This window comes from Papilio machaon, chromosome 20, assembly GCF_912999745.1.
Source record: "Papilio machaon chromosome 20, ilPapMach1.1, whole genome shotgun sequence".
NCBI classification, from domain to species: Eukaryota; Metazoa; Arthropoda; class Insecta; order Lepidoptera; family Papilionidae; genus Papilio; species Papilio machaon.
Genome location: NC_060005.1, coordinates 3,866,735 through 3,890,947, shown reverse-complemented (window position 1 = coordinate 3,890,947; position 24,213 = coordinate 3,866,735). Strand labels below are relative to the sequence as shown.

Sequence of the window (24,213 nt, the reverse complement as noted above, 5' to 3'; positions counted from 1 at the left end):
CGTAGAAACGTAGAAATCAGTCAGTGTGATGGTTTTTAAACATAGGGAGGTAAATATTCGGATTATCAAAATTTTACAGCTCTGATAATTTAGACACTTTTTGCTCTTTGTCTATGGTTTTGGCAGTCAGTCAAATGTCTAAATCCTTTTGACAGTTCTTTCTTTTTGTTCTGTCAAACGAACTGAAACATGGCTGAGGTTTGTGATTAAATTTAAGTGTTAAAATCTTTAAATACTGATTCAATCGTTTACGAATAAATTGAATTAAGCACAGTGTCCCAATATAAATGTAACAATTGTGTGAAGTTACTATTTATTTTCGAACTTTTTGCGTAAACATTATCGGTGACATTATGATTACAATTTCCAGGTTGATGAAACTCTCAAGAAGAAACGTACCTTCAGGAAGTTTACCTTCCGAGGGGTCGATCTTGATCAACTTCTTGATATGCCCAAGTAAGTTTTAAACATTGTATGTTTTTTACATATTCAACATTTAGTGGTTTTTTAGTTTTAGACTTTGTTTTGGTTATGTCCTAAATTAGCTATTATTATAATTCAATAATTATCGTGTTTCTTACGTTGATTTAGTTATTCGTACTACTTAATGTTATTTACAGTGAGCAACTCATGGAGTTGATGCACGCTCGAGCTCGCCGGCGGTTTGCTCGTGGTCTTAAACGTAAGCCAATGGCGTTAGTCAAAAAGCTACGTCGCGCGAAGAAGGAAGCACCTCCGAATGAGAAGCCTGAAATCGTCAAGACACATCTGCGTAACATGATCATCGTTCCTGAGATGGTTGGCTCAATTGTGGGCATTTACAATGGAAAAACATTCAACCAGGTTAGTATAAATAATCCTGAACTTGGTTTTATGATTTCTTAAACATATTTACCTACAAAAGAAGCAAGGTATATGTTAGTATTTGTATTAATTACAAGCAAATTTACAAAAGTATATATATAGTAGTATATATAAGGTAACTTATAGAAGGTAAATTATAAGATTATAGTTTCAATTTTAAGTTATACTTCCGTTAAGTTATACTTAAAAATGAAATTATAATCTGAAAATAAACTGGCAATGAACATATACCAGATAATGATATGTAACATTATGTTGATGACTACTATGTAAACTATTGTATGTTTGAGATGAAAATATTACTTTGTAAGATATTACATTAAATATTAATAACTACTTAATTATGACTATAAACCTGAACACACAATCGACAATCATAATCTGCAGTTCTTGCTAATGTTACTTTAAAAGTTACACAGGAATTAGTATTTACCTAGTTAATTTAAAAAAAAACAAAACGGAGGTGAAGTAAACAATGGCTTACAATATATGAAGCGTGCATTAGTGTACAATATGCTGTTTGTCTGTGTCTTCACTTACTATCTGGTGCTGCACAGTACATAACTTTAGGTATTGGTTAAGGGTTGCGAGACCACTGCAAACCTTTGAGTTCTCTTTATTACATCCACAGTATTAATCCATGCAGCACTTATCTGTGAAGACATGCAATCACAGCTAACCCACAAGCTACCATATAACTGGTATCTTGCAATAACATATTTTCTTTTTCAGGTTGAAATCAAGCCAGAGATGATTGGACACTACCTAGGGGAGTTCTCTGTTACATACAAGCCAGTAAAGCATGGTAGGCCTGGTATTGGTGCAACGCACAGTTCCAGGTTCATTCCCCTCAAGTAGAATTACTTGACTGTCATTTTCTAGGTTAAGTGGAAAAAGTTTGCGCAAGAGTACAATAAAGTTCTTGTGTAAATAAAATTTACTTTGTTTTATTTTTATATAAAGTCCCTGTTAACATGTTGTATAATTACTAGCTGTCGCCCGCGACTCCGTCCGCGCGCAGTTAAAAAAAAAAACAAATTAAATATAGATATTGTCCGATTCTCAGACCTACTGAATATTCTCACAAAATTTCATGAGAATCGGTCGAGCCGTTTCGGAGGAGTACGGGAACGAAAACTGTGACACGAGAATTTTATATATTAGATATTAATTTAAACATAATTACTGGCTGAAAATACAGTAACTTAACAGGCGAGTAAAAAAATTTAGAGTATGGATGCATTATTCTTTGGCACTTTTTGGTGTATCTGGTATTTGATATATCAACTGATATCAGAGAAGAGAGATTTGGAGAAGTATGTTTCAGCGCCATCTGTATGCAATTGTAAGGAATATGTGTGTATAGGAATATGAAAATCTTGTCTAAAGTTTTTGAAATGAAATTTGGCGGTAAATGATAATTTTCAGTTAATAAACAAATATGAGTTTTTAGATAATTTTGAGCGTTAAGTTAATTCGGAATTAATTTGATAGTGAAAATTTTCATTGTGGTGTTTATCAATCAGGCTTTTCAAAAAGTTGTTGTTTAGTGTTAGACATTTAAAAGAAATTACAAAAATGTACTTCGTTCGATTGCTGGCCCCTCAATCACTTCTTACTGAAAACATCAAAACAATAAAAGGGTTCCAAGAAAGCAATATGACGAAACAAAAAAGGATAACAGTACATAATTAAGCGTCAAGAGAAGTGCATCACGCTCAACAATACTGGCAATGGGATCGGTTATAGGCGGTCACAACTAGCGAGATCCGACCCCAGCCGATGTCAATCGACGCGATCAGGAATTCGTTGCCCCATAAGCCTGTATCACACAACCGTACAAGCTAAGCGGAATATAAGCCAAGCATTTTTATATGATAATGTTAAAGTGATAAGAAGCGGAACAACAACATCAGAACTACAGACGCGCTTCCAACCTTAATTTTCTCTGTATGTTAGTTATGATTTCGCCTGTCATGAATTTGTCTGCTTTATGGTTAGCTAGAACTAATTAACTAAATTCATGCCAGTTTGCATTCGATTTTTGATTCGCTTCTGGTCCGGTTAGCTTTCGCGGCTATGTGGCGAAGCGTTAATTTGTATAACCTTATCGGACGGTCCTATGTTTTGAACAGGGCCCTAAATGGATTTGCGAATTATTCCGAAGTATACATTTGTAATTATTGAGATCACCTCTGGACATATTTGGTTTCTTAAGTTTGTAAATATTAGATATTGAGACAGCAAACAAACCAAAAAACAACAGTTTCCAATAGTTTGTAATAGAGTTGTCCGTCTATGAAACTAGCTTTTTATCCCCAAAGATTTGGTTAAGCTGTGTCGTCTATCAACATATTCGATTCGTAAAGTTTCTAATCTTTTTTTTATTAAGAACGTTAACTTGTCTTCTTTCGAAGGTCGGCGATAAATAGGGCAACTTGTACTTTTGACACCGCGGCTCTGAAAAGCGACCGCTACTCTTTTCAAACCACTGGCGTAGATTTTTGAGCCAGGACCAAAACTTTTAACAAAATACTAATTGGAGCACGGGATTAATATGATATTACAAGATGCTCAGGTAATATTACGACTAAAGCTCTTGTATCTTTACGCAGTATGTCCATAGCAGATAGGTATAGGTAACAAAAATGCCACTAAATTGTTTGTCCTGTAAACTAGCAAGAATATAATATAATCTGGATCTTAATTGTATTTTGTAAAATATTGTATATTGTAGGTATTTTAGCTTGATGCTGTATCTGGTTAATAGCGGTTCTTTGGAGCCACTGACTTCATCGGAGGGACGTCGCCACCAAGCGACCATGTCACAAATTGATTCTCATGTCTATCAATTAACTTTTGTACATGTAATACGATAAGTAAGAACGATATTCGTGGCTATACATTAGTACGATATATCTTCTCGTATGTTTTGTTTTGTGTTACTTCACTTTTCACTTTTAAAATATGCATTTTTAGGTACTAATAAAGTTGTATGAAACAATAAGGGTAAAATAAGACGAATCATCAGCGTGGTCACGTGGCAACAATTGCTTTTGTAATATTAAATAAAAAGTTTTAGGATCATCAATGCATTGAGTTATATAAATTTCGTAGTAGGTTTACAATGTAGGTTAGTTACCGGGCATGTGCATTAAACGCTGGACACCTTCATTGCGCTCTTTTAACTAATTCTTAGTATGTCGACTTTACTTGAATCCACGTGATCACATGTTCTTTTGAAGGAACTACTAATTAATTTAAATTTTTCTTGTGTCTTAATCTTGTGAAAATTTCTGAATTTGTCGTTGCCAAACTATGTATAATCACCATCGCTGTGGATTTCTACATTGAAAGTTATAGGTTATTAGATTTTTCCTTATATTTCATAGAAATAAATGTCGAGAAAAACAACAAAAAATGGCGTTCGAACCCATTGGCATCTCCTACTCGTATCGTATATATACAGTTTTCTTTAAATGCGAACAAAATTCTTTCAATCTAGTTCGTGACGTATTAACTCGTGTCTATATTTATTTAATACTAATAATTATTAACCAATAAGGATTTTTAAGTGACTGAAACTGAGGATAATAACCCTAGTTAACGGCGATAGTGGGCGTATAATTATACCTGTGATATGTAAGTAACTATACAGTCTATATATCTAGGTTACTTGACTGTCTACATATTATATTACTGCGAGTTTTCATTGTCGAAACACTTGTATAAAAACATATAACCAATCCTATGCTCTTTGAAAACAACCGAAATTAATAAAATAGAACATTTTCATTTGTATTGTAGAGCCGGAAACCGAATAAACTTTACTATAAAGTTTATTCGGTTTCCGGCCGAAATAAAACTTTTTGGAATGTTGTTTTCGGCAATTCTAACAAGAATTTGTATTATTAGAATTGTCTAAAACTATTTTAATAATATAAATGCGAATATTGAGGCAGAAGTATGGTTGGATGTTTGTTAAAATGTATTTTTAAAACTGCTCAATGGATTTCGGTGAAATTTGGCATAGATGTAAAACATATCCTGGAAGAACATATAGGCTACTAATTAAGTTTTTTTTTTATTTCCGCGCGGGGGACAGCTCTATCGAATAAATGGAACTAGTAAAAAAGATGGCGATACTGCTCATTCATTTAAAGAAGGTGATAATTGATGAAGGTATTGTTTGTTTAAGTTGTTGTTTTAAATGATAAAACATGTTTACTTTTGAGTGGATATACATATTAAGTCAATAAAATTTGTACTAATAAGTTATGTAAAAGGCACAAGGGAAGAACCTTCGACATTTAAAATAATTTTCAGTATTTATATTAGCTTTTTTCACTCTGGAAGTTTGTATATTACGTAGAATGCTATACAAATTGCCTTCTATAATTGAAAATTCCAAAAAAGTGAACATATTATCATCCTGCCCTCCTCCGTAGGGAGGGTCGGCATAATTTGCACTAATCTTTCATACATTATGCTCTATTTAAGATTACAAGAAGTATGTAATTATTAGATCGTACAGGGCTTCGTCATTAAATTAAAATGTAGATCTTCTAATCAAGTTTACCAACCCTAGCCCTGGTATACTTTACGTATTTGTGAATTTATAAAATTATATCTTCAGTAGCCTAGTTAAATAATTGCCACACTTTCTTTACAGAATCAACACTTGTAATACCAATCATTACTCGTGTATGTTGGTCGTGATTCACGATGTGTAAAATGAAGTTAGTCAAGTACACATCATTAATGTTTTAAAATAAGCGGATAAATGACAAAACAATCAATCGACCGGCATTAGTCGCTTCTTACTAGCTATGGGTTGTTTTCAATGCTGAAACATTTACAAAAACATATTCTTATCGATTCAGAAAGAGTGGGAGAGGTAATCATTTGTTCTTTTTAATGTTTCTATGTCATATTTAAAAACATGCAATCGTGGAAAGTGTATTTACCTATCTAAAAAGCTCTTTTATGTCTTAAAACTACGCTAGTTAATTTTCTTTTAGCCGGTTTTTAAAATTAATCGATAGGGGAATTGACATTTTCCATGTCATGCCATGTCATTTTTGAGGGATACTTGACCGGATATTTGCTTCCCTAATCCGTTGAGTTATGTTGCGTTTATCTCAATACGATTCTATTTTACAACCGATTCACTTCAACGCGGTAAATAATATTAGGTATCGGACTAAAAATAAACACCGAAACTTGCCACTGCAAAAACCAAGTCAAATTTCAGCGCCGACTCACAGTGGCTGTCTTGAAACTGGCAGAAATCTCGTCCTAACTAGAATTAATAATTGGCGTAATTAAAAATTACTGTTTGTGTACTAAGGGCGCGAAGTATTTAAGTCGCGGTGGCGTAGGCTTCGTGGCTTTTTGCCATCGACTATTCAGCCAAACGTACGCGCCGCGTCACGTCGCGCGTTCGATTACGATTAGAGAAAGAAAAACAAAATAAAAAAGATAAAAATATTAAATGAACTTAAAGATTCAGATAAGTACAGACTTATTCTGTTTTGTATTTCCTCTTTGTTACAGTAGTGTTTTAGTGTATTTGTTAAGTGATAATGTTTTTTATCTCGTGTCTAAGTGATGTGAAATTTTAAATACAAAGAGGTTTCTCGGTGAGTAATTAATATTTATATCTTATACAATATTTATGTTAATGTTTTTAATAAAAAAGAAAAAGTAATTTTGATTCAAAAATTATACTTTGATTATTTATAAAAAATATTTTTATTTCGTAACGCTTAAAATTAAAAAATCGTCCTTACTTGAATAAAAATATATCCATATTTTTAAATCAAATAAACCAGTCCTAAATTGACGAAGTATTTAATTAGTCATTTATATTAATTTGTCGTTTGGTGTAATATTTTGAACGTTTGTTAGCATTGACTTTTAACATTAGTAATACAAGAATTATATGATATGTTGTTCATTGGTCTCATATTTTAAGTTTTATTGAAAGAGACTTGTAAAAGGCTGTGTTGAATTTGACCTTTGAAAAATATTCTCAAAATACGTCATTAATTTGGTGAGTCTTCTGAATCCTTTTTTTTGAAAATTATGGTCATAAAAACTACTGAACATCAAAAAATGTGGATAACCATCCATTGCCGAAATACCTGTATAAAACATATATTAGTTATTTTTTTATACTTAAAGTGACTGCTGCTCACAGACCCCCACATTTACAGATGCGTTGCCTACTTTAATCTAATCTTTAGTTGTCTTACCGACAGAGGAGGGGTCGCATATTTATGGAGGAGAGGATATTTATGCCGAGTCCAGTTCCTCTTTCCACCCTTTGCTTATAAGAACGGGGTTGGAAGGGAAATAGGACTAAAATTAGACCTCCGGCGCGCATCCTCATCAGACGAATCGTGAAATTACTTTCTCTTGAAGCCTGTTTTCAATGTGTTTGTAGTATTTCGCCGATGGAACCGGCCAATTAGTGTAAAAGATGTTGTTGCGGGCTCTACGTCACTATTAATCTATGTTTTAACAAATAAAATGAGCGAGAACGTAATATGATTACAACTATACTATTCTTATGATTAAGTATATCATCTTGTAAGATTATTTTTGTAAGATACGATGTTGGTGTCTCGAGCTCAGCTAGTAAACATAATAATAAATCCGATATATTCTTATGAAAAGTTAATTTTAACTACAATTCCTGACATTCAGTAGATAACAATCGTATTAGTTTTAATTGGCTGGATCACCATAAATTGTTGACTTATTAAAAAGATAAGAAGCGAAGGAAAAATCTTCTTTGTGTTATTTGTAATGCCACTTCAAGAAAAAAAAAACCTAGTTAAAACTATAAAAAATCTATATACAACACAGTACATTGTTTGATGTTGATTTTTGAAAAGAAATATTTCCTTGTGTTTTTTTTTTTTAGTTTCAAGGTATTATGATCAATGGTCGAGGAACCCATTGAAGAAAAGACTGTTATTTTAATTAACTTTTGTTCCTTAGGGTGTAAGATACAAAAAGTAGCACACAATATTTGTAGACACTAAACTACTGAGTGTCTATAATACCGAATAGACACTACATTACGTGTCAGTGTCTATTCGGTATTATAAGTGTCTATTATATCAAAAGTACACACACACTCGTTTAGTACATTACTTATTTGGTACTCATCTTGTTCGTGAGTGTTCTTTAACGAGAACTCCATTGGTTCCTGGCATCGCATCAAAGTAATATTTGAACTATGTAAAATATTATTAGATCGACGCGTGAATCATTCTAAATAGGAAGTTACTGAATTCGTTACAGGAACGTAAATGTTTGTTTATATCATAGTATATTTTTGTAATCTTACGTACAAAAGTATATACTATGAGTTTTTATTATATTATTCATTTAAAAGTTATTAAAAATGAATTATAGATGCGGCTGGTTCGGAGTTCTAAACGTTTTGTACAGGTGTAGTGAAAACGGCAAACCTAAAATGTGTCTACAGAATCTTCCAAGTATTCTGTTATTGTCGTGTGAAGTTAACCAGGCCATCTTGTTATAAAAAATATTATTTACCTTTTTTCCTCTATATACCCGTTGACATTGCCAGACTTCTATCAAGGTTGGCTATAGTCTGTTTTCCTACTTTATACACTATCTGAACATTAGGATTCGAGAGATATTTAAAAAAACATCAAAAAAATACTAAGAAAAAATGGGTGATGAAGGTAATTTTTCGGCAATTAAAGGAAGGAACTGTAATTATGTCTCCTTCATCTTCCAAATCATTAGATTGAACGCAAAAACGTAAAATAATGTAGGTACAACAACAACATAACTCACGCCCGTAACCCAAAGAGGTAGGTAGAGACTACAGACATTTGGTGCGGTCCTGACACACCTTTCTCGCTTCTTCAACATTCATACATCTAAGCATACATGTCGGTGTCGGATGTTCTTAATACAGCCCTTCATGAGTATTTAATCAATCTGAACGGTAAAAGTCCGTCTGGGAGGGCCCCGACCGATAACGGAGGTATTTTTCGTTAATATTACATATTGTTCATTGCATATTGTACTACATATTTTACTACTGTTTTGTCTCAATTTACTCTTGAATATAGCAATAATAATGCTAATTAATTGATAATGTATATATATAATTTTACATTTTTTTCCATTCAGAACTTATTGTTCACGTGTATACTCAAATCTAGTTGAAAGTGGGTACAGATAAAAAAGTATAAACCGTGTATAAATGAGATCACTGATGCGATAGCTTTTATCTTCACTTGTTAAATAATATTATTAGCTTTGATGTTATCGGTATCAAGCTCCGTAATAATTCATTTATATTTTTTAATCAATTAATAATGATTGTATGTACTCTCTCCACGACTTCGATAGAGACATATTTTATGGGGCCTAGGAATCTTTTGTTTAAGTTAATTTTCTCTAAAAATATATTAAAAAAGTCGTGTAACATATCACTCAGTATTTCATAGCATAATAGAATTAAAAATCATTATGAAGACATTTTTTTGTTAAGTTGTTTTGCGAGTAAGTTGACAACTATAGGGTGTGGTTTAATCAAGTAATTGAACGTCGTGTTTGTCTACTATTTGTTTACAAGCAACATGTTCTTGATAAACATGTGTGATTGTCAAAACTTATTCGTACTCTATCCTGACATTCATGCATACAGCATTTTAGTGATTACATTGAAAGCAGAATTATAATTTCTTTATCTTCGTAATATTCTGTCGGATTCCTCTCTTTCGAAACGACCTTCGGTAGAGTCTTTTTCTCATGCAAGAATTTCCTCTTTAGTTTTCCTAATGTTTTTCCTCTGCTTAGATTGCATCTATAATTGTGAATGCTATATTGGACAAAACCAGCTAAATGTCATAATTTTACTTCTTACTATCTTACTATCTTACTTATATTATAAACTAGCGTTTACCCGCGACTCCGTCCGCGCGGAATAAAAAATAGAAAACGGGGTAATAATTATCCTATGTCCGTTTCCTGGTTCTAAGCTACCTGCCCACCAATTTTCAGTCAAATCGATTCAGCCGTTCTTGAGTTATAAATAGTGTAACTAACACGACTTTCTTTTATATATATAGACTAACTGTCGCCCGCGACTCCGTCCGCGCGCAGTTAAAAAAAAAATGAAAAATAGATGTTGGCCGATTCTCAGACCTACTGAATATGCTTACAAAGTTTCATGAGAATCGGTCAAGCCGTTTCGGAGGAGTACGGGAACGACAACTGTGACACGAGAATTTTATATACATTAGTAGCTTTTACCCGCGACTCCGTCCGCGCGGAATAAAAAATAGAAAACGGGGTAATAATTATCCTATGTCCGTTTCCTGGTTCTAAGCTACCTGCCCACCAATTTTCAGTCAAATCGATTCAGCCGTTCTTGAGTTATAAATAGTGTAACTAACACGACTTTCTTTTATATATATAGACTAACTGTCGCCCGCGACTCCGTCCGCCCGCAGTTAAAAAAAAATGAAAAATAGATGTTGGCCGATTCTCAGACCTACTGAATATGCTCACAAAGTTTCATGAGAATCGGTCAAGCCGTTTCGGAGGAGTACGGGAACGACAACTGTGACACGAGAATTTTATATACATTACTAGCTTTTACCCGCGACTCCGTCCGCGCGGAATAAAAAATAGAAAACGGGGTAAAAATTATCCTATGTCCGTTTCCTGGTTCTAAGCTACCTGCCCACCAATTTTCAGTCAAATCGATTCAGCCGTTCTTGAGTTATAAATAGTGTAACTAACACAACTTTCTTTTATATATATAGATTAGATACAAATGTTTAGATGGATGGATGGATGTTTTTTTTTTATTTTTTTTTATTTTTTTTTTACATCTACAGACGCTTGGTCCGTACTCTTTTCTGCACAGGTTTTAGTTATCTTTTTTTTTTATTAATATTCCTGTGCTACATTGTTTGTTCCTGCTTACTTATAAATACATATATATGATGGATGGATGTTTAGTACGTATCTCCAGAATAATTAAATGGATGTCGTTGAAATTTGACATAGATAAAGAAAATAACCTGGAAGACATGGGCTACTGATTAAGCTTTTTTTTAATTCCGCGCATTCAGAGCCGCGGGCGACAGTTAGTCGACTAATAAATTAGACACTTTTGTTACTGGGAAATAGATTATAGGGAAACGTTTATGTGGATCTTATTGTTTGGATGGTACTTACTCTATCGCTTTAGAAGTCGTCACGGTTTGTGCAGTTGATTTGATTTAGCTTCCGCATTACGAAACGTTAGAAGAAAATTGGAAAACAATTCCACCGAAAGATATTGACGTTGTACTTATCATTGAACTTTTGTGGGACTTAAAATTCAGATTTAAAAAATACACAAAACGTGTGGCATCATCACAACTTAAGGTTCTGTTATAGGAAAGGAAATCAGGAATAGATACAACGAACATAAAAAAATCTACAATCAAATGAAACCTAACAATTTGTTCAACTAACTATTTTATTTCATCTAACTGTCTTGTAAGGAAATTAAAAAAGCCACTTCATGAGGCAGGAAACTTGTAAATGGATTTCTATTCGAAACGAATAATTTACGACACGTGCCTACGACAAAATATGTCATCATTTGTATGAGATTTGTTGACGTACTTTATGCTCGGTAGAGACGCTGAATAATTTTAATACAAATTTTGTAAATGACGTTATTAAAAGGTTCTCACGAATGTTCATGTTAGACTCTCTGTACGAATTTTGTGTCATCTATATATATAAAAGAAAGTCGTGTTAGTTACACTATTTATAACTCAAGAACGGCTGAATCGATTTGACTGAAAATTGGTGGGCAGGTAGCTTAGAACCAGGAGACGGACATAGGATAATTTTTACCCCGTTTTCTATTTTTTATTCCGCGCGGACGGAGTCGCGGGTTAAAGCTAGTATTTGATAAATGGTAATTCGTCAACTTTTTCATCAAATTATGTGTGATTGGTCAATTACGAAATGTGTTTTGTTTTGGTAAGGATTATTTCCCTAAAAGCTTTTAAATTATAAACAATTTCACAACAAAAAAGTAATTACACTTAATGCTTATTTGATGAATCGGGAAACAAAATTTTTAGCTACACAAATGTCAGAAAAAGTGAGATAATTTTTTAGTGAGACATAATTTTGATTGTAATTAGTTATGTCAGATTCTTCTTTCTTTAATTATGGCATACGTTAAAGAAGCTTAAACTTTCGCCCTTAATTTAGACCTTTACAAAATAATCTTAGAAAAAGCCTTGAAAAAAATTTAATGTTCTGAAAAGTGCTTATGTTAATTTTTATGTAACGCGGATAACGGAATTACATTGTTCCATACAAACTTTACACACTAGCCATAGTTTACTATGGCCTAGTCACCCCTAGCCTAGGGTAGGCTCCGAGCATCTCGGTGGGGACGTATAGTGATGAAATAAACATAAATTTCGCTCCTTTTCTTAGTGCAGTATCAGTGATCTATGGGCATGTGCAAAATTTCATGTCTCTAGACTCTAGTTGTTGGCTGTACGTTGATATTTCAGTCAGCCAATCAGTTTACTCTTTTATAATGCCAAAATAAAACTCGACAAATAAATCTACACTCGATTAAATTTTGATCGAAATTTTATCATCTAATGGTGACATGATGCAGGTGAATCACACACTTAGCTATGCTACTACTAAATATTAGCATTATACGTAACAGTGTGGTCTCATTGTGGCTTTAGTGGCATTGCTTATTCACTGAAATATATTGAAAATTCCCATTTGTTTTGTGGTATAATTACACACATTTAAAACTGTATAATGCTGCAAGAAAAATTAAATCAAAAAAGTATTTTTAGTGAGCTCTAAACTTCCTTAATCTTATATATAAAATTCTTATGTCACAATGTTCGTTCCCGTACTCCTCCGAAACGGCTTGACCGATTCTCATGAAATTTTGTGAGCATATTGAGTAGGTCTGAGAATCGGCCAACATCTATTTTTCATACCCCTATTAATTTTTTTTTTAACGGCGCTCGGACGGAGTCGCGAGTGACAGCTAGTTATGAAATAAAAATCTTTGTCAGGATTGGTAAAGTTTTTCGCTCGCAATCCGTGTTTAGTTTCAATTATAAAGAAAACCAGAATATTCTCTGCTCCATATAGAATATACCAAATTATCACCAACTATTTAGTAAAAAAAAAATACTTTTTTTAAGCTATAATTATTAAAAGAATTCATGACAATACTATACATATTTACGTGCATCATAAAGGTAATGATAGTGTAATTACACGTGCTGTAAAAGAGGTAGCGTCAATGCCAACTCATAATGGCTCAAATATAAAAGTTATCTAGACACATCTGAACGCAAACAGATGCCGCGACAAAACTGATGATAAACATTTCAACAGGTCACTAATGGTACGGACATTAAGCCTCGCCTCAACACTAGGGTTGTATATTTCAAAACGTATAAGCATAAATACTGGTAGTAAATTAAAGAAAACATATCTAGTAGTTTATTTCATACAACCCAATTAGACTTGAAGACATAGACATTGGTGTATATAACAAACGATCATTGACTTGCCAAGCCTTAGCGATTTAGCCTCCCTTTGTGGACGTCGAAAAAAAAATGTCATACCCCTGATTGTTTTACACCCATCAAACCACATTGGGATTGACATAGATGTCTTTGTTCACGATCCCGTAGCTAAAATATACACCATAGAAACCAGAATAACTCGGGTCAAACCCGAAGAGGTAGCAACCCTATTACCCAGCCTTACAGTTTATACTTTTGTTCATACTACAAAAGTTATTGTTTAATTATAAAGCCTTAATATTGTTCCAGAATTTCTATTTGTTTTAAGTTACATTGAAGTAATGATAGTGAATAAGTTTTTTTTTCTTTTCTTTAATATTGTTTTAAATACCTTGCATATTGAACTTAGGACCCGTTAATTATACATAACTTTAACTTCTTTTTATACCATAGTTCTTATATTATTTATTAGTTCTTATCTTATTTTATCTTTTGTAATATTGAAATTTTTATTTATCTTTATATATAAATATTTATGTTTGGTTATCCACCGCTGCAACTGGCGTGCGGATAGTCGTGAGGGTTTTCGCGGAAGATCAGCGCTGAGTGTTCCAGAGAGGAGCACCCAGCATACTAAGCTGAGTAAGGACCCTATCCGGTCAGCATTGCAACGTTAATTATAAATGTTTCTTTATGCTAGTGTAATTTTAATTTTATTCTGTTTTATGTATTTATAATTATTTTGTAATATGTTAGTTTTTATTGCGTTGTAATGGTGGGAAGGATTAAATGTTATTTTATTTATTTATTTTATTTTATTTATTTATTTATTTATCAATTTCTTAATACAATCAATGTAGAGATAAAAAGGCTGTATCGGTTTCAAATTACTGTAGTAACTAACCCCTTGTGTTAGGATCATTCGTCTCTTTTGGGTCGCATGCGACCGTCCCATTACACTAGAAGATGACCACCGAGGTGGTTCTAGTGGGTAAAAACCCATACAAATCTGTTTCCCCAAGGCTCTCCCCCGATATTCCCCCGAAAACAAAAAAGGAGCACTTAAACTTCAGAGATATATGTACCAATATGTTTTTGTTACTAAAGTTTAACAAGAATATTAGGAAATATTTCTTTATGGTATGTTTTAATATCTCACATACAATGTTAAGTGTCGTGTATACATTAAAATGTTGTCGTTTGTTAGTTAAATATAGATAGATGTTAATATACGCGGCAATACAGGTGTCATTTTTAAACAGTGCCCTTTTTGTTGTGTTACGCAACAATGACAACAGTGGCCACAACAGACTGTGGTCTGTGCAAATGACAATCTATGTTCATATCAGATTAACGTGTCATCTACATGGTGTTATGAAGGGCGTATGCAAAGTGAATTGTGTTGTCATATTAGGCGCGAAAAGTAAATTTATTCTTCTAAATTAAATACAAAAAGTTTATTATCTTTTTAATAATTTGAAGGACGAGACTAATGGCCAAAATCTATAATCGAACCATCAAAATACTTTGCATGCAAATGAGTAAATAATGTTGCGACCTATAAACAATATATATTTTGTTTTGATATTGCTATTGTGTACTTTGTTATGGAGGTTTAAAGTTATTACGGAAAAGGAAAAAATAATGTAATAAAAAAGAGACAAGTAATCTTTTATTGCCAAAAAATACAGAATAGCTACTAAAGAAGTAATTGAATGTGTTAATTATGAAAGTACTTAATTAGTTAATCGTGAAAAATGATTAAAAGATTTTTTTTTAAAACAAGTTTGTTTTATGTTATTCTTAATTTAAAGAACTAAAAATTACAACCATTTGACAAAACGATTCAAACGAGGTTGTGTCATTTCATTGCGTAGTTCCTATGGCCACCTTCCAGCTCCATCATCAGATCAGCACCATGACATAATATTGCATTAATAATAATAATAATATTTATTTAATTCAATAAAATATCATATTATTAGTAAAGTCTTAATTCCTAATGTTAGTAAATAAAAATATGGGTAACAGTTAATATCTACATTATTTATCTAAAGATGGGAGTTGCAGCGTAAGTAGTTAAAATTCCGCACAACTGCACTGTCCCACCTCGATGCCAAAACAACCAGGAGAGAGTTTTTACTCCCATGAACGCGACTTATTAGGAAGCGCTTCTATACCGCATTATAGCATAAAAGTTATTGACTTTGGCTTCAGCAAACATAGCTGAAGCACTACAAAACCGTGGCAACCCCAACATTGCTCTGAGACCATCGTTATACTGGACACGCAGCGCACTATATGCTCTCTGCGTGAAGGAGGCCCACAGGCTGCACGTGTAGAAGGACTGACAGAACGCTCGAAATAGCGTTGTCTTTACTTCTCGCGTACATCGTGCAAACCTGCGCGCCAACATGTTGCATCGAACATACAGGGACCTGCGTTCCCGCTCATATCGAGCTAAGTCATCATTCATATTGAAAGTAACCCAGTGCCCTAGGTATTTAAATGTATTTTAATTAACTAACTTAAGGGGAGAACCATCCAGTAACACCGCCGGTATATTGCCGAGGCATTTCGAACCGACCGTAAAAACCATTACCTCACTCTTCTTGGCATTATATCTCAGTTCATTCTTCTCAGCATACCTCTCGCAAATAGAAATCAATGTTCTGAGTCCTCCAATCGTAGGGCACAATAGGACCACCCAGCATTGTCATGCTGCTTACACATTTATGTAAAATTTCAGCTCAATCAGTATAGGGGAAGTAGAACAAATTTAATTTGCAAGTTTTGATGACAAAAATCGGGACAGGTGAATAAAAATAACTAAATAAAAGCTTTTGAAAACGAAATTTGTTCTTCGAAATATCGGTCGATGAAAAGATGCCAGATATGCCTACTTATGCGGTGGGGATCCCCGTAAAGCGATGCGTAGCTTTTTCCTCATTATCCAAAAACGTATTCTTGTTGTAAAACCGCTTAAAAAGTGAAAGGCTAAGTCTATTAATGATTTTTTATTTGTGCGTTTAACCTAAACTCGGTCTACAGATCAATATATGTTAAATCTGATTTTTACCATTTATTTGAATTACGATTATATTGAGGTAAAAGGATTTTCGATAGCAATAGCAAAAGCAACATTAAAAAGGCAAAAGAAATCGTAAATTTTTTTTGTTTTATTTTCAAATTTCATACAGATAATAGTATTCATCAAATTAATTTAAGAAAAATAAACATTTCGAAAATGTCAAAATTATGGGTTACAATTATTTACATCGGAGTCAGCAAAGTGTAATATGTATGTTTTGATGAATCTCTACGTGGCATTTTCTAAGAACATTGATGACAACATACAGTATACTTTAGTACCATATTACTTCAGAAGTAAAGCCCGACCACCTGCGGCTATCAGCTATAATTAAGTGAACGGTGAGCTCTCATGTCCGCAATGTGCGAGGATTTTTGCAAACAAAATTGGCTACATAAGCCACATGCGAGCACACCAACTTCAAAACCGGAGCTGAAGACAGTCGCCGTGGCCGATATCGGCCGGGATTACATCATCATCATTACTTTAGATGGCATTTTATATTAAATATGTACACATATTATTTATTCGCATGTCCAAAAGTCTTGTATCATTAGAATAATGACATAAAAGGCCTCTGTTATGTATATTTTATATCCTCATCATATACTGAACATTATATTAAATTGCTGAAATTGTAAAACATCGAATATTCAAAGTTTCCGAATTCAATCCCTTGTCAGGCCAAAAGATGTTCAATTTAAATTATTCTTTCTTAAATAACTTATTTAATTAATTCATTTCATTACTAAATATCAATTATTACATTTATTTTATTTTTTAATTACTAGGAGTATTTCTTAAAACGCGTACTAAAACATAAAATAATGTCCTTAACCGGACGACATATGAAAGGCGGCCGGACGACATGACAAGCGTGTTTAAAATTCGCTACAACGTAAAATGTCATTGAACATCAATAATGAGGCACAGTGAGCAAGAAATTCACAAGACAAGAACACAGACTACATTACAAAACATCACCCAAAATCCAAGAACAAACACTGATTGCCGAAATAAATGTGTTCAATTGATTACGTTTGCGGCTTATTTGTTCATTAAAAATATGCAATTTATCTCGCCTGTTGTTCTAACATTAACATAGTACGCACACATTTTTTTCGTATTGGCATATTATATATAGTGGCATATTTGATTCAATGTTTTAGAACTAACACAGGTAATTAATTCAAGAAGGCGACTACCCGCGACTCGAAGGACGTTAGTCGCGTAGTTGTGAGGCGTCCGGTGCTCCGCTGTGATCCGGCGTGTGCTGGTTCAAACCGGAACAGCGCGGTTGGCGCGGTTCCGAAAGCCTCCGCGCTAACGCACTCCGAGCTTTGCCGCCATTTTCTCTGTCAATTAAGGCGATTGAACTTTCATAAAGTATAGCTGCGTTTTGTGGTATGAAATACGAATTTATGATTTATTATAATATGATTTATAAGATAATGTACTAGTGTTTAATGATGTACCTAAATTTTAACTAAAGTTTAAAGTCCGTTAAATTTGTTAACGAATTCAGAAACACTATTTGTATTTTAACCAAAACAAAAAATTTACTTTTTACTTTGTTTATCCAAATTAACTATGGAAGCTACAATCGAAAATTATTATTATTATTTAACATTACCAAATAAAAATAACAAAACTTTAGTCATAACAAAATCTGACGTTTATTGAACGTAAACAAGTGTTCTTAATTTTTTTGAACCATATTCATTTGATATCTATCGTAATTACAAGATGCAGTCCGGTTTTTTTTAATTATACACGTGTCTGGCCGTGACTGTGGTTCGTTAGTAATCGCAAAAACAGGTTTTTTTATAAATATTTTGCTCGGTATAGTTAATAAAATTATACAATAACACGCTTAACTTCAAACCATCGGATTGTACAGTTAAACTTATTTAATTTATTCAGTTCTTTCAATTATGCTTTTTAAATTTAATTAACTATAGTCATATAATTATTTTACCAAATCAAGTAGTTCATGACGCGGTGGGGTAACCGTTCAGGGCGTTGCGTTGGACAGAAGGGAGCACCACAGGTCTGCGATTACTCGGTCTCACGTAACCCCTTTAATTCCAAGGCATGATAAAAGTCCCTGAAACCGGCACGCGTTTATATACTTATATGCATACATATTAACCAAAATACATGATCTATAATTACAGAAATAAAACAATGCAAGAAATAAAACAATTTTTTAAAAGAATACTCTTTAAGTTATATTGTGTTACATGTACAAGATATATTAAGTATGCAAATGAACATAAAATTACTAAGTTGATTTTTATGGTACTTGTTATTTTTATGTAGACCTCGACATGAATAAAAATGTGAATTGTGACGTAGCAGGAAAAAACAAACGATGTACCTAAGAAATCACTGCATCAGGCATTAAAAAGGTAAATGGGAGATTGAATGTAGGTTTATGATTGGATTATTTGTTAATATTTCTATACCCTTTTATACCCGACTGGAAAATAGGATATATTTCAAATGTGTGTAAGTTTGTATGTATGTGAATTCCATTGTTACGGCCTGGAGCCTAAACGACTGAACCAATTTTGAGAATTGAGTTATCATTCGATTCGTAATCTCCTCCGGAGTGTCATAGAGTATATATACATCAGCAGAAAACATATATATAGTGGACGTGGGAGATGAAATAATTTAAAAATTGTGAAAAGAATGGGTTTAAATCTCATTAGCTTTAACTTTTTTTTCATTGCTAAATTTTTTTTCGATGTTATCGAGTATATCTTAATATATGAAAGTGTTACATGTAATAATATATTGTTTATTTAGTTAAAATTGAGAATTTTAAAATGTTTATTTTAATACGCAAACGCTATTTCATCTATTGAGTCTCAGGCAGTCGGGTTTTTTGTTTTTAATTAAGATTATGTTATTTTAATGAATCAGTAAGAATAGCGCTTGACTATGTTCACTCTAGTCTTGAAGGTCCACGTCGTACTTGGAAGAAAACAATGACGCCGGCAGCTTGTTTTAATCCATTGCTGTATGCACAAAGATTTATGAACTGAATGTGAATATGCTGGAGAAACTTCTGTGAAATTTGATTCGTTGTTTGAGCAATGTAAACCCAACGTTATCAAGGACGTTTCAAACGCCATTAACTGTGACACATTGAACAAGTGTACCAGTTTTAAGTAATAATAAATAATTGTTAAACAAACTTTGATCCAACTAAACTACTATTTGGTCCAATGACTTGTATTCAGTAATTAAAAACAATACGTGTACTGGTATTGTAAAAGGTTGGAACAAGTGAATAAAATTTTAACATTTTTTTTAAATCTTTGTTAGTAGAAAAGTTTTAAATCTGTTATACTAATAGACCGGCACGATAGGTGAAATACAACGACCACACAGACGACAGACGGAAAGTGGACATAATTCCGCGTTTCGACTAATAAGTGTACGTGTCGGAGTCCTGGTTTTAGTCCTTTTTCCCTTCCCACATTTCTTATAAGGAAAGAATTGGAAGGGGAAGTGGATTTCGGAGAAGATGGGAAGCAAAGGAAGGGGAAATATACTCTTTCTGTGCATCTCCGTCTGTCGTTTAATGTAATTGCAGATATCTATGGGCAGCGGTCGCTTTGCGTTGCAAAATGGTGCGTAGGTATATGTTTTACAGGACTTTATCTGTGGTGTAATCCACTTGTGAACAACTTACGATAATGAATGGAGCTGTTTCTCAATTACTTTACTGCTACCCACTTTAGTTACAAGTTTATTGAAATTTCATTTAACTAGTTTACAACTTCTACAATCACACGTTTACAAATTCCGTTTATTTATAAATATACTTCATCGGTCTTTATTGGTGTTGGTTGAAGAAAAGAAAATACATTCTTGTTGCTTTTTTCTTTTATTAGAAATTCTACTTTTGGATATATTACATCGAAAATAGATTGTTCAATAAAGTTTGCTATTTGACTTTTTAACTATGTGAATTTAACGTTTGTATTTATATAGTTGTTGCTATTCAAATTCATTCTTTTCTGTAACAATATTTGACTAACCGCCACGTTCAGAGTTGTCACAATGGAAGTTCTTCATCACGTGGAACCTTCACTTATGTCTACTTATCTAACCTTGAAATTACTCTCACTGTGACAGTTATCTAGAAATTACTTAATGATTATTAAAACAATCGTTTATCTTTTGTTTCAGATATTATACCAGAGAATTATGTGTCTAAGCCAAAGTAGGATCGGGTATATTATGATAAGAGTGCTGAGGCAATTATATCACAAGACAAGTTTCCGGTAGTCAACAGCTAACCTGTTCAACAATGGAGGACAGCAGGTGAGCTAACGTCCGTCACACTTATCGTGATATCCACTCGACACTGACTCATACCTACTATGTGATACGTCTCCTATATTTTTACTGTCTTTAAGTTCTTTCCAAATATCGTGGTGGCCTAAGCTCAACGGCGTTCTGAGTAGTGCTCTCCACCCGCATCCCGCTACGTCCCGTTAGACCTAAAATTGTGTTCTGCGCAGCGACCCGCGCTAAGCTAACAGCTGCCAAGATATCTGAAAACAACTATATAGATATTATGTCTGTTCCGTTGTATTCTACTGTAACCTAAAAAACGTCAGCGATTTTAAAGTGTGAGGTGACCTTCGATCCATTATCTTCTATATCTCTACCCTTATCATTATACCATTGAAGGAGGTAGATAGAGAAGAGATAGAAAAGTGAACTTTTACTTATGCCGCTGATACTGCTGATATGAACAGTGGTTATTTGTTATTTCATCTTTTTAATAATAGCTAGTTTCTTTAGATATTATTTGTCACTACACAGGTTCACGGTAACAGTTGAGTCGGAGAATAAGAAGAATGGCATCCATACTGGCGCAAGTATCATCACACGACCTCTACGGTCTTCCGTGGAGACTGCTGAACGAGGAGAAGCAGTTGTTGGCTCTCAGCCTGATACATGGTTGCACGATGCCGGTTGGCGTAGAAAGCGTTCGCTGGCACAGCTCACCAGGGAGGCGTTGCCACGTATGGAGAACTATAGGAACTCGAAGCGGGCCCTGAAGAGACCCAGCTTGGGGGAACTGCACGGGGACAATCTCATTACTGAAGAGGTAATATTCTCGTATTGATTCTTATTTTAACAATATATATAACAGAAAGAAGCCATAGTACCGCTAGAGAATAGGTTTTAAAGTCTTGAAATCTAATCTAGATGTCGTTTATATCTATGATTTAGCTTATTTTACTGAATCACTGTGAATTAAGGAAATAATATCGATATAGGAAAACAAGTTTATCCTCAAAACTCCCTAACAATACAGCACGTATATTTGTGACAATCGCCATCTTATCGTCATGGACAAAATTTATATTAAAATTTGTGCAGCGAGCACACTACTAATTTAAGTACCATAAAACTCACATACTAATTTAAAAAGGATGAATTTTAAGGTTTATCCCCGTCTAATTTTAATCGACTTCTTTATAAACAAAAAATGTGCATAACGCGAAGATTTTATCAGATATGTCAAGGCGAGACTTGAAGGCTCGTCGGTAGAAGTACATCAATTGTATAGCAATTTATCACAGAAAAGTTGTGACGTAATCATCGAAAATAGATTGTTCAATAAAGTTTATTGTAACCATGGGTTTTTGAGACCAAAACCTCTAAATAAATCATTTCGTCCCTGTCACTATCTTTAACAAAACAAAGATAACAATATGTTTTAAAACATGTTTTTAGTTTCAGAAACTGTCAATTAGTTATTTAATATTCTACACCATGCTTTGTGCAGGTCTCGTTATAGATTAAGGTAAGTTTCCACTACCGAAACACTTTGCAAAAACATTTTGTCGTCTTTCTTTTTTTGATAAGTGTGGACGATAACATTATGTTTCGGTGCCAGTGTTGTGGACGTGGAAGCCTACAGTAATGCTTTGCAGACATATAAAGTCTGTTCCTGATATACCAGAAATACGTAGACGGTTATTTCTGTAGATAAAAATTCTTTGGAGGTCTTCTATGTAGTATAAATTTGCGACTAAATCAGCTATATAAATATCTTATTTAGATTCACGAACACTATATTAAATTGTTTCAAGCTTACAGAATCATATTTATTAAGTCGTAAATTGAACTTATCCAATATTTATCATCGTCTCACGTTCAGAAAATCAGTATAACTTTATTAATAACTAACTGCATTTTCCGCCAAGACCATAGAATTATCAATGTTGTTTTTTTCTCTGTCGTCACTTAATTAAAATATTACAATTTATTACCGATCAAAATATAATTTTGCGGAAAAAAGTTAACTATAATTTTAATTTATTCCTAAACGAAGTTCTTGTTTAGTTGATGTCAGTCAGTCATTTATGACATCAAAATGTAGACCTAGATTACAATTTATTCAAAAATATGAATTCATCAAAATTATTTTTTATTTTATTAATTGACATCAATTAACCAGCGTAGACATCCACTTAAAACAAAGAGTAATTTATCGTTGGCCATTTTCTCGGTGATATTGTATTGTACGCAAGCGGTTCTCACCGGTTTAGTTTGGTATCGGCCACTTCTGTTTTGTCTTATCTGGTTGTAAAGATTTCTTCTATACAGTAGTTGTATTGTTTAGAACTGGCCTCTATGTAGTTAATTGTTGCAAAGCTATTGAGTTCGTATTAATATTTTATACATATGTGTATTTGATCGTTCATTTAGCAACAAAACGTACTGAATGTTAATAAAGCATGGTAGAGAAAGGAAAAAAAATACAGTCGAATTGATAACCTCCTTCTTTTTGAAGTCGGCTAAAAACAAGTAACAATTATGGTTATTCAAAATTTGCGTATAGTCTTACTTATTTTTGTTCTAATCTCTTGATTACGTTTGTATCATATTATCTGGTTTATAGTGGGCCTAGTACGAATATTTGTGACAATCGCTATCGTATCGTGTTCGAAAAAAATTGTATTAAAATTTGTGCAGCTATCGGTCGTAAAGTACATCAAAAATCTCATTTTAATATTGACATAATTGACAATGACCGTACGAAGAAGATTGTCACAAATATCGTGCTAGGCCCTGTGACATTGAAATCGTAAATCTACGTCAATAATAAACAGGTGTAAGGTATAACGAATCTGTTTATTCCGTTGTTTAGCTAGGCAGGATAGTGCGAGATGCGGCGCAATCATCACATCATGGATCGCTGTCACCTGTTCGTATTACGTAGGGCTGTCACGTCATGAAAAGATTTTCTTTCTTACCTTAAAAGCACTGCTCGCAGACCTTTATTGAGAGTTATTTTAATTTAAGAATGAGTTTTCTTGCTCGTCACTTGTCATACTAATTTATTATTTTGAAAGGGACATAAATATGTTACGAGTATTAGTAGCAAAAAGAAGCACTTACACTAAACCTATTTATAATATGACTTAAAGTATTCTTTATCTAATATATAAAATTCTCGTGTCACAGTTTTCGTTCTCGTACTCTTCCGAAACGGCTTGACCGATTCTCATGAAATTTTGTGAGCATATTCAGTAGGTCTGAGAATCGGCCAACATCTATTTTTCATTTTTTTTTTACTGCGCGCGGACGGAATCGCGGGCGACAGCTAGTAATCTATATAAAAATAAATCTTAC

General features: G+C 33.4%; 2 protein-coding genes across 2 annotated transcripts in view; both read left to right on the top strand.

Moving 5' to 3' along the window:
* The first annotated feature begins 121 nt into the window (after nucleotides 1-121).
* On the top strand, nucleotides 122-1,800 carry LOC106716369 (40S ribosomal protein S15). The gene is made up of 4 exons (XM_014509878.2): nucleotides 122-198; nucleotides 371-456; nucleotides 621-843; nucleotides 1,597-1,800. The coding sequence occupies exons 1-4, from the start codon at nucleotides 190-192 to the stop codon at nucleotides 1,720-1,722; spliced, it is 444 nt and encodes a 147-aa protein (XP_014365364.1). The 5' UTR covers nucleotides 122-189; the 3' UTR covers nucleotides 1,723-1,800.
* Nucleotides 1,801-6,265: 4,465 nt separating this feature from the next.
* The window catches only part of LOC106716352 (bumetanide-sensitive sodium-(potassium)-chloride cotransporter), a 32,087-nt gene continuing 14,139 nt past the window's right edge, over nucleotides 6,266-24,213 (top strand). The window contains exons 1-3 of the mRNA XM_045682976.1: nucleotides 6,266-6,506; nucleotides 20,746-20,880; nucleotides 21,388-21,676. Of these exons, the coding sequence (XP_045538932.1) occupies nucleotides 20,867-20,880; nucleotides 21,388-21,676 (303 nt within the window). The 5' untranslated portion in view covers nucleotides 6,266-6,506; nucleotides 20,746-20,866. The remainder of the gene's footprint in view (nucleotides 6,507-20,745; nucleotides 20,881-21,387; nucleotides 21,677-24,213) is intronic.

Excerpts from the sequence above, each read along its gene's own strand:
- LOC106716369 (XM_014509878.2), top strand. Across the intron at positions 457-620 it reads CAACTTCTTGATATGCCCAA|TGAGCAACTCATGGAGTTGA; the intron begins GTAAGTTTTAAA and ends TGTTATTTACAG. Across the intron at positions 844-1,596 it reads ATGGAAAAACATTCAACCAG|GTTGAAATCAAGCCAGAGAT; the intron begins GTTAGTATAAAT and ends TTTCTTTTTCAG.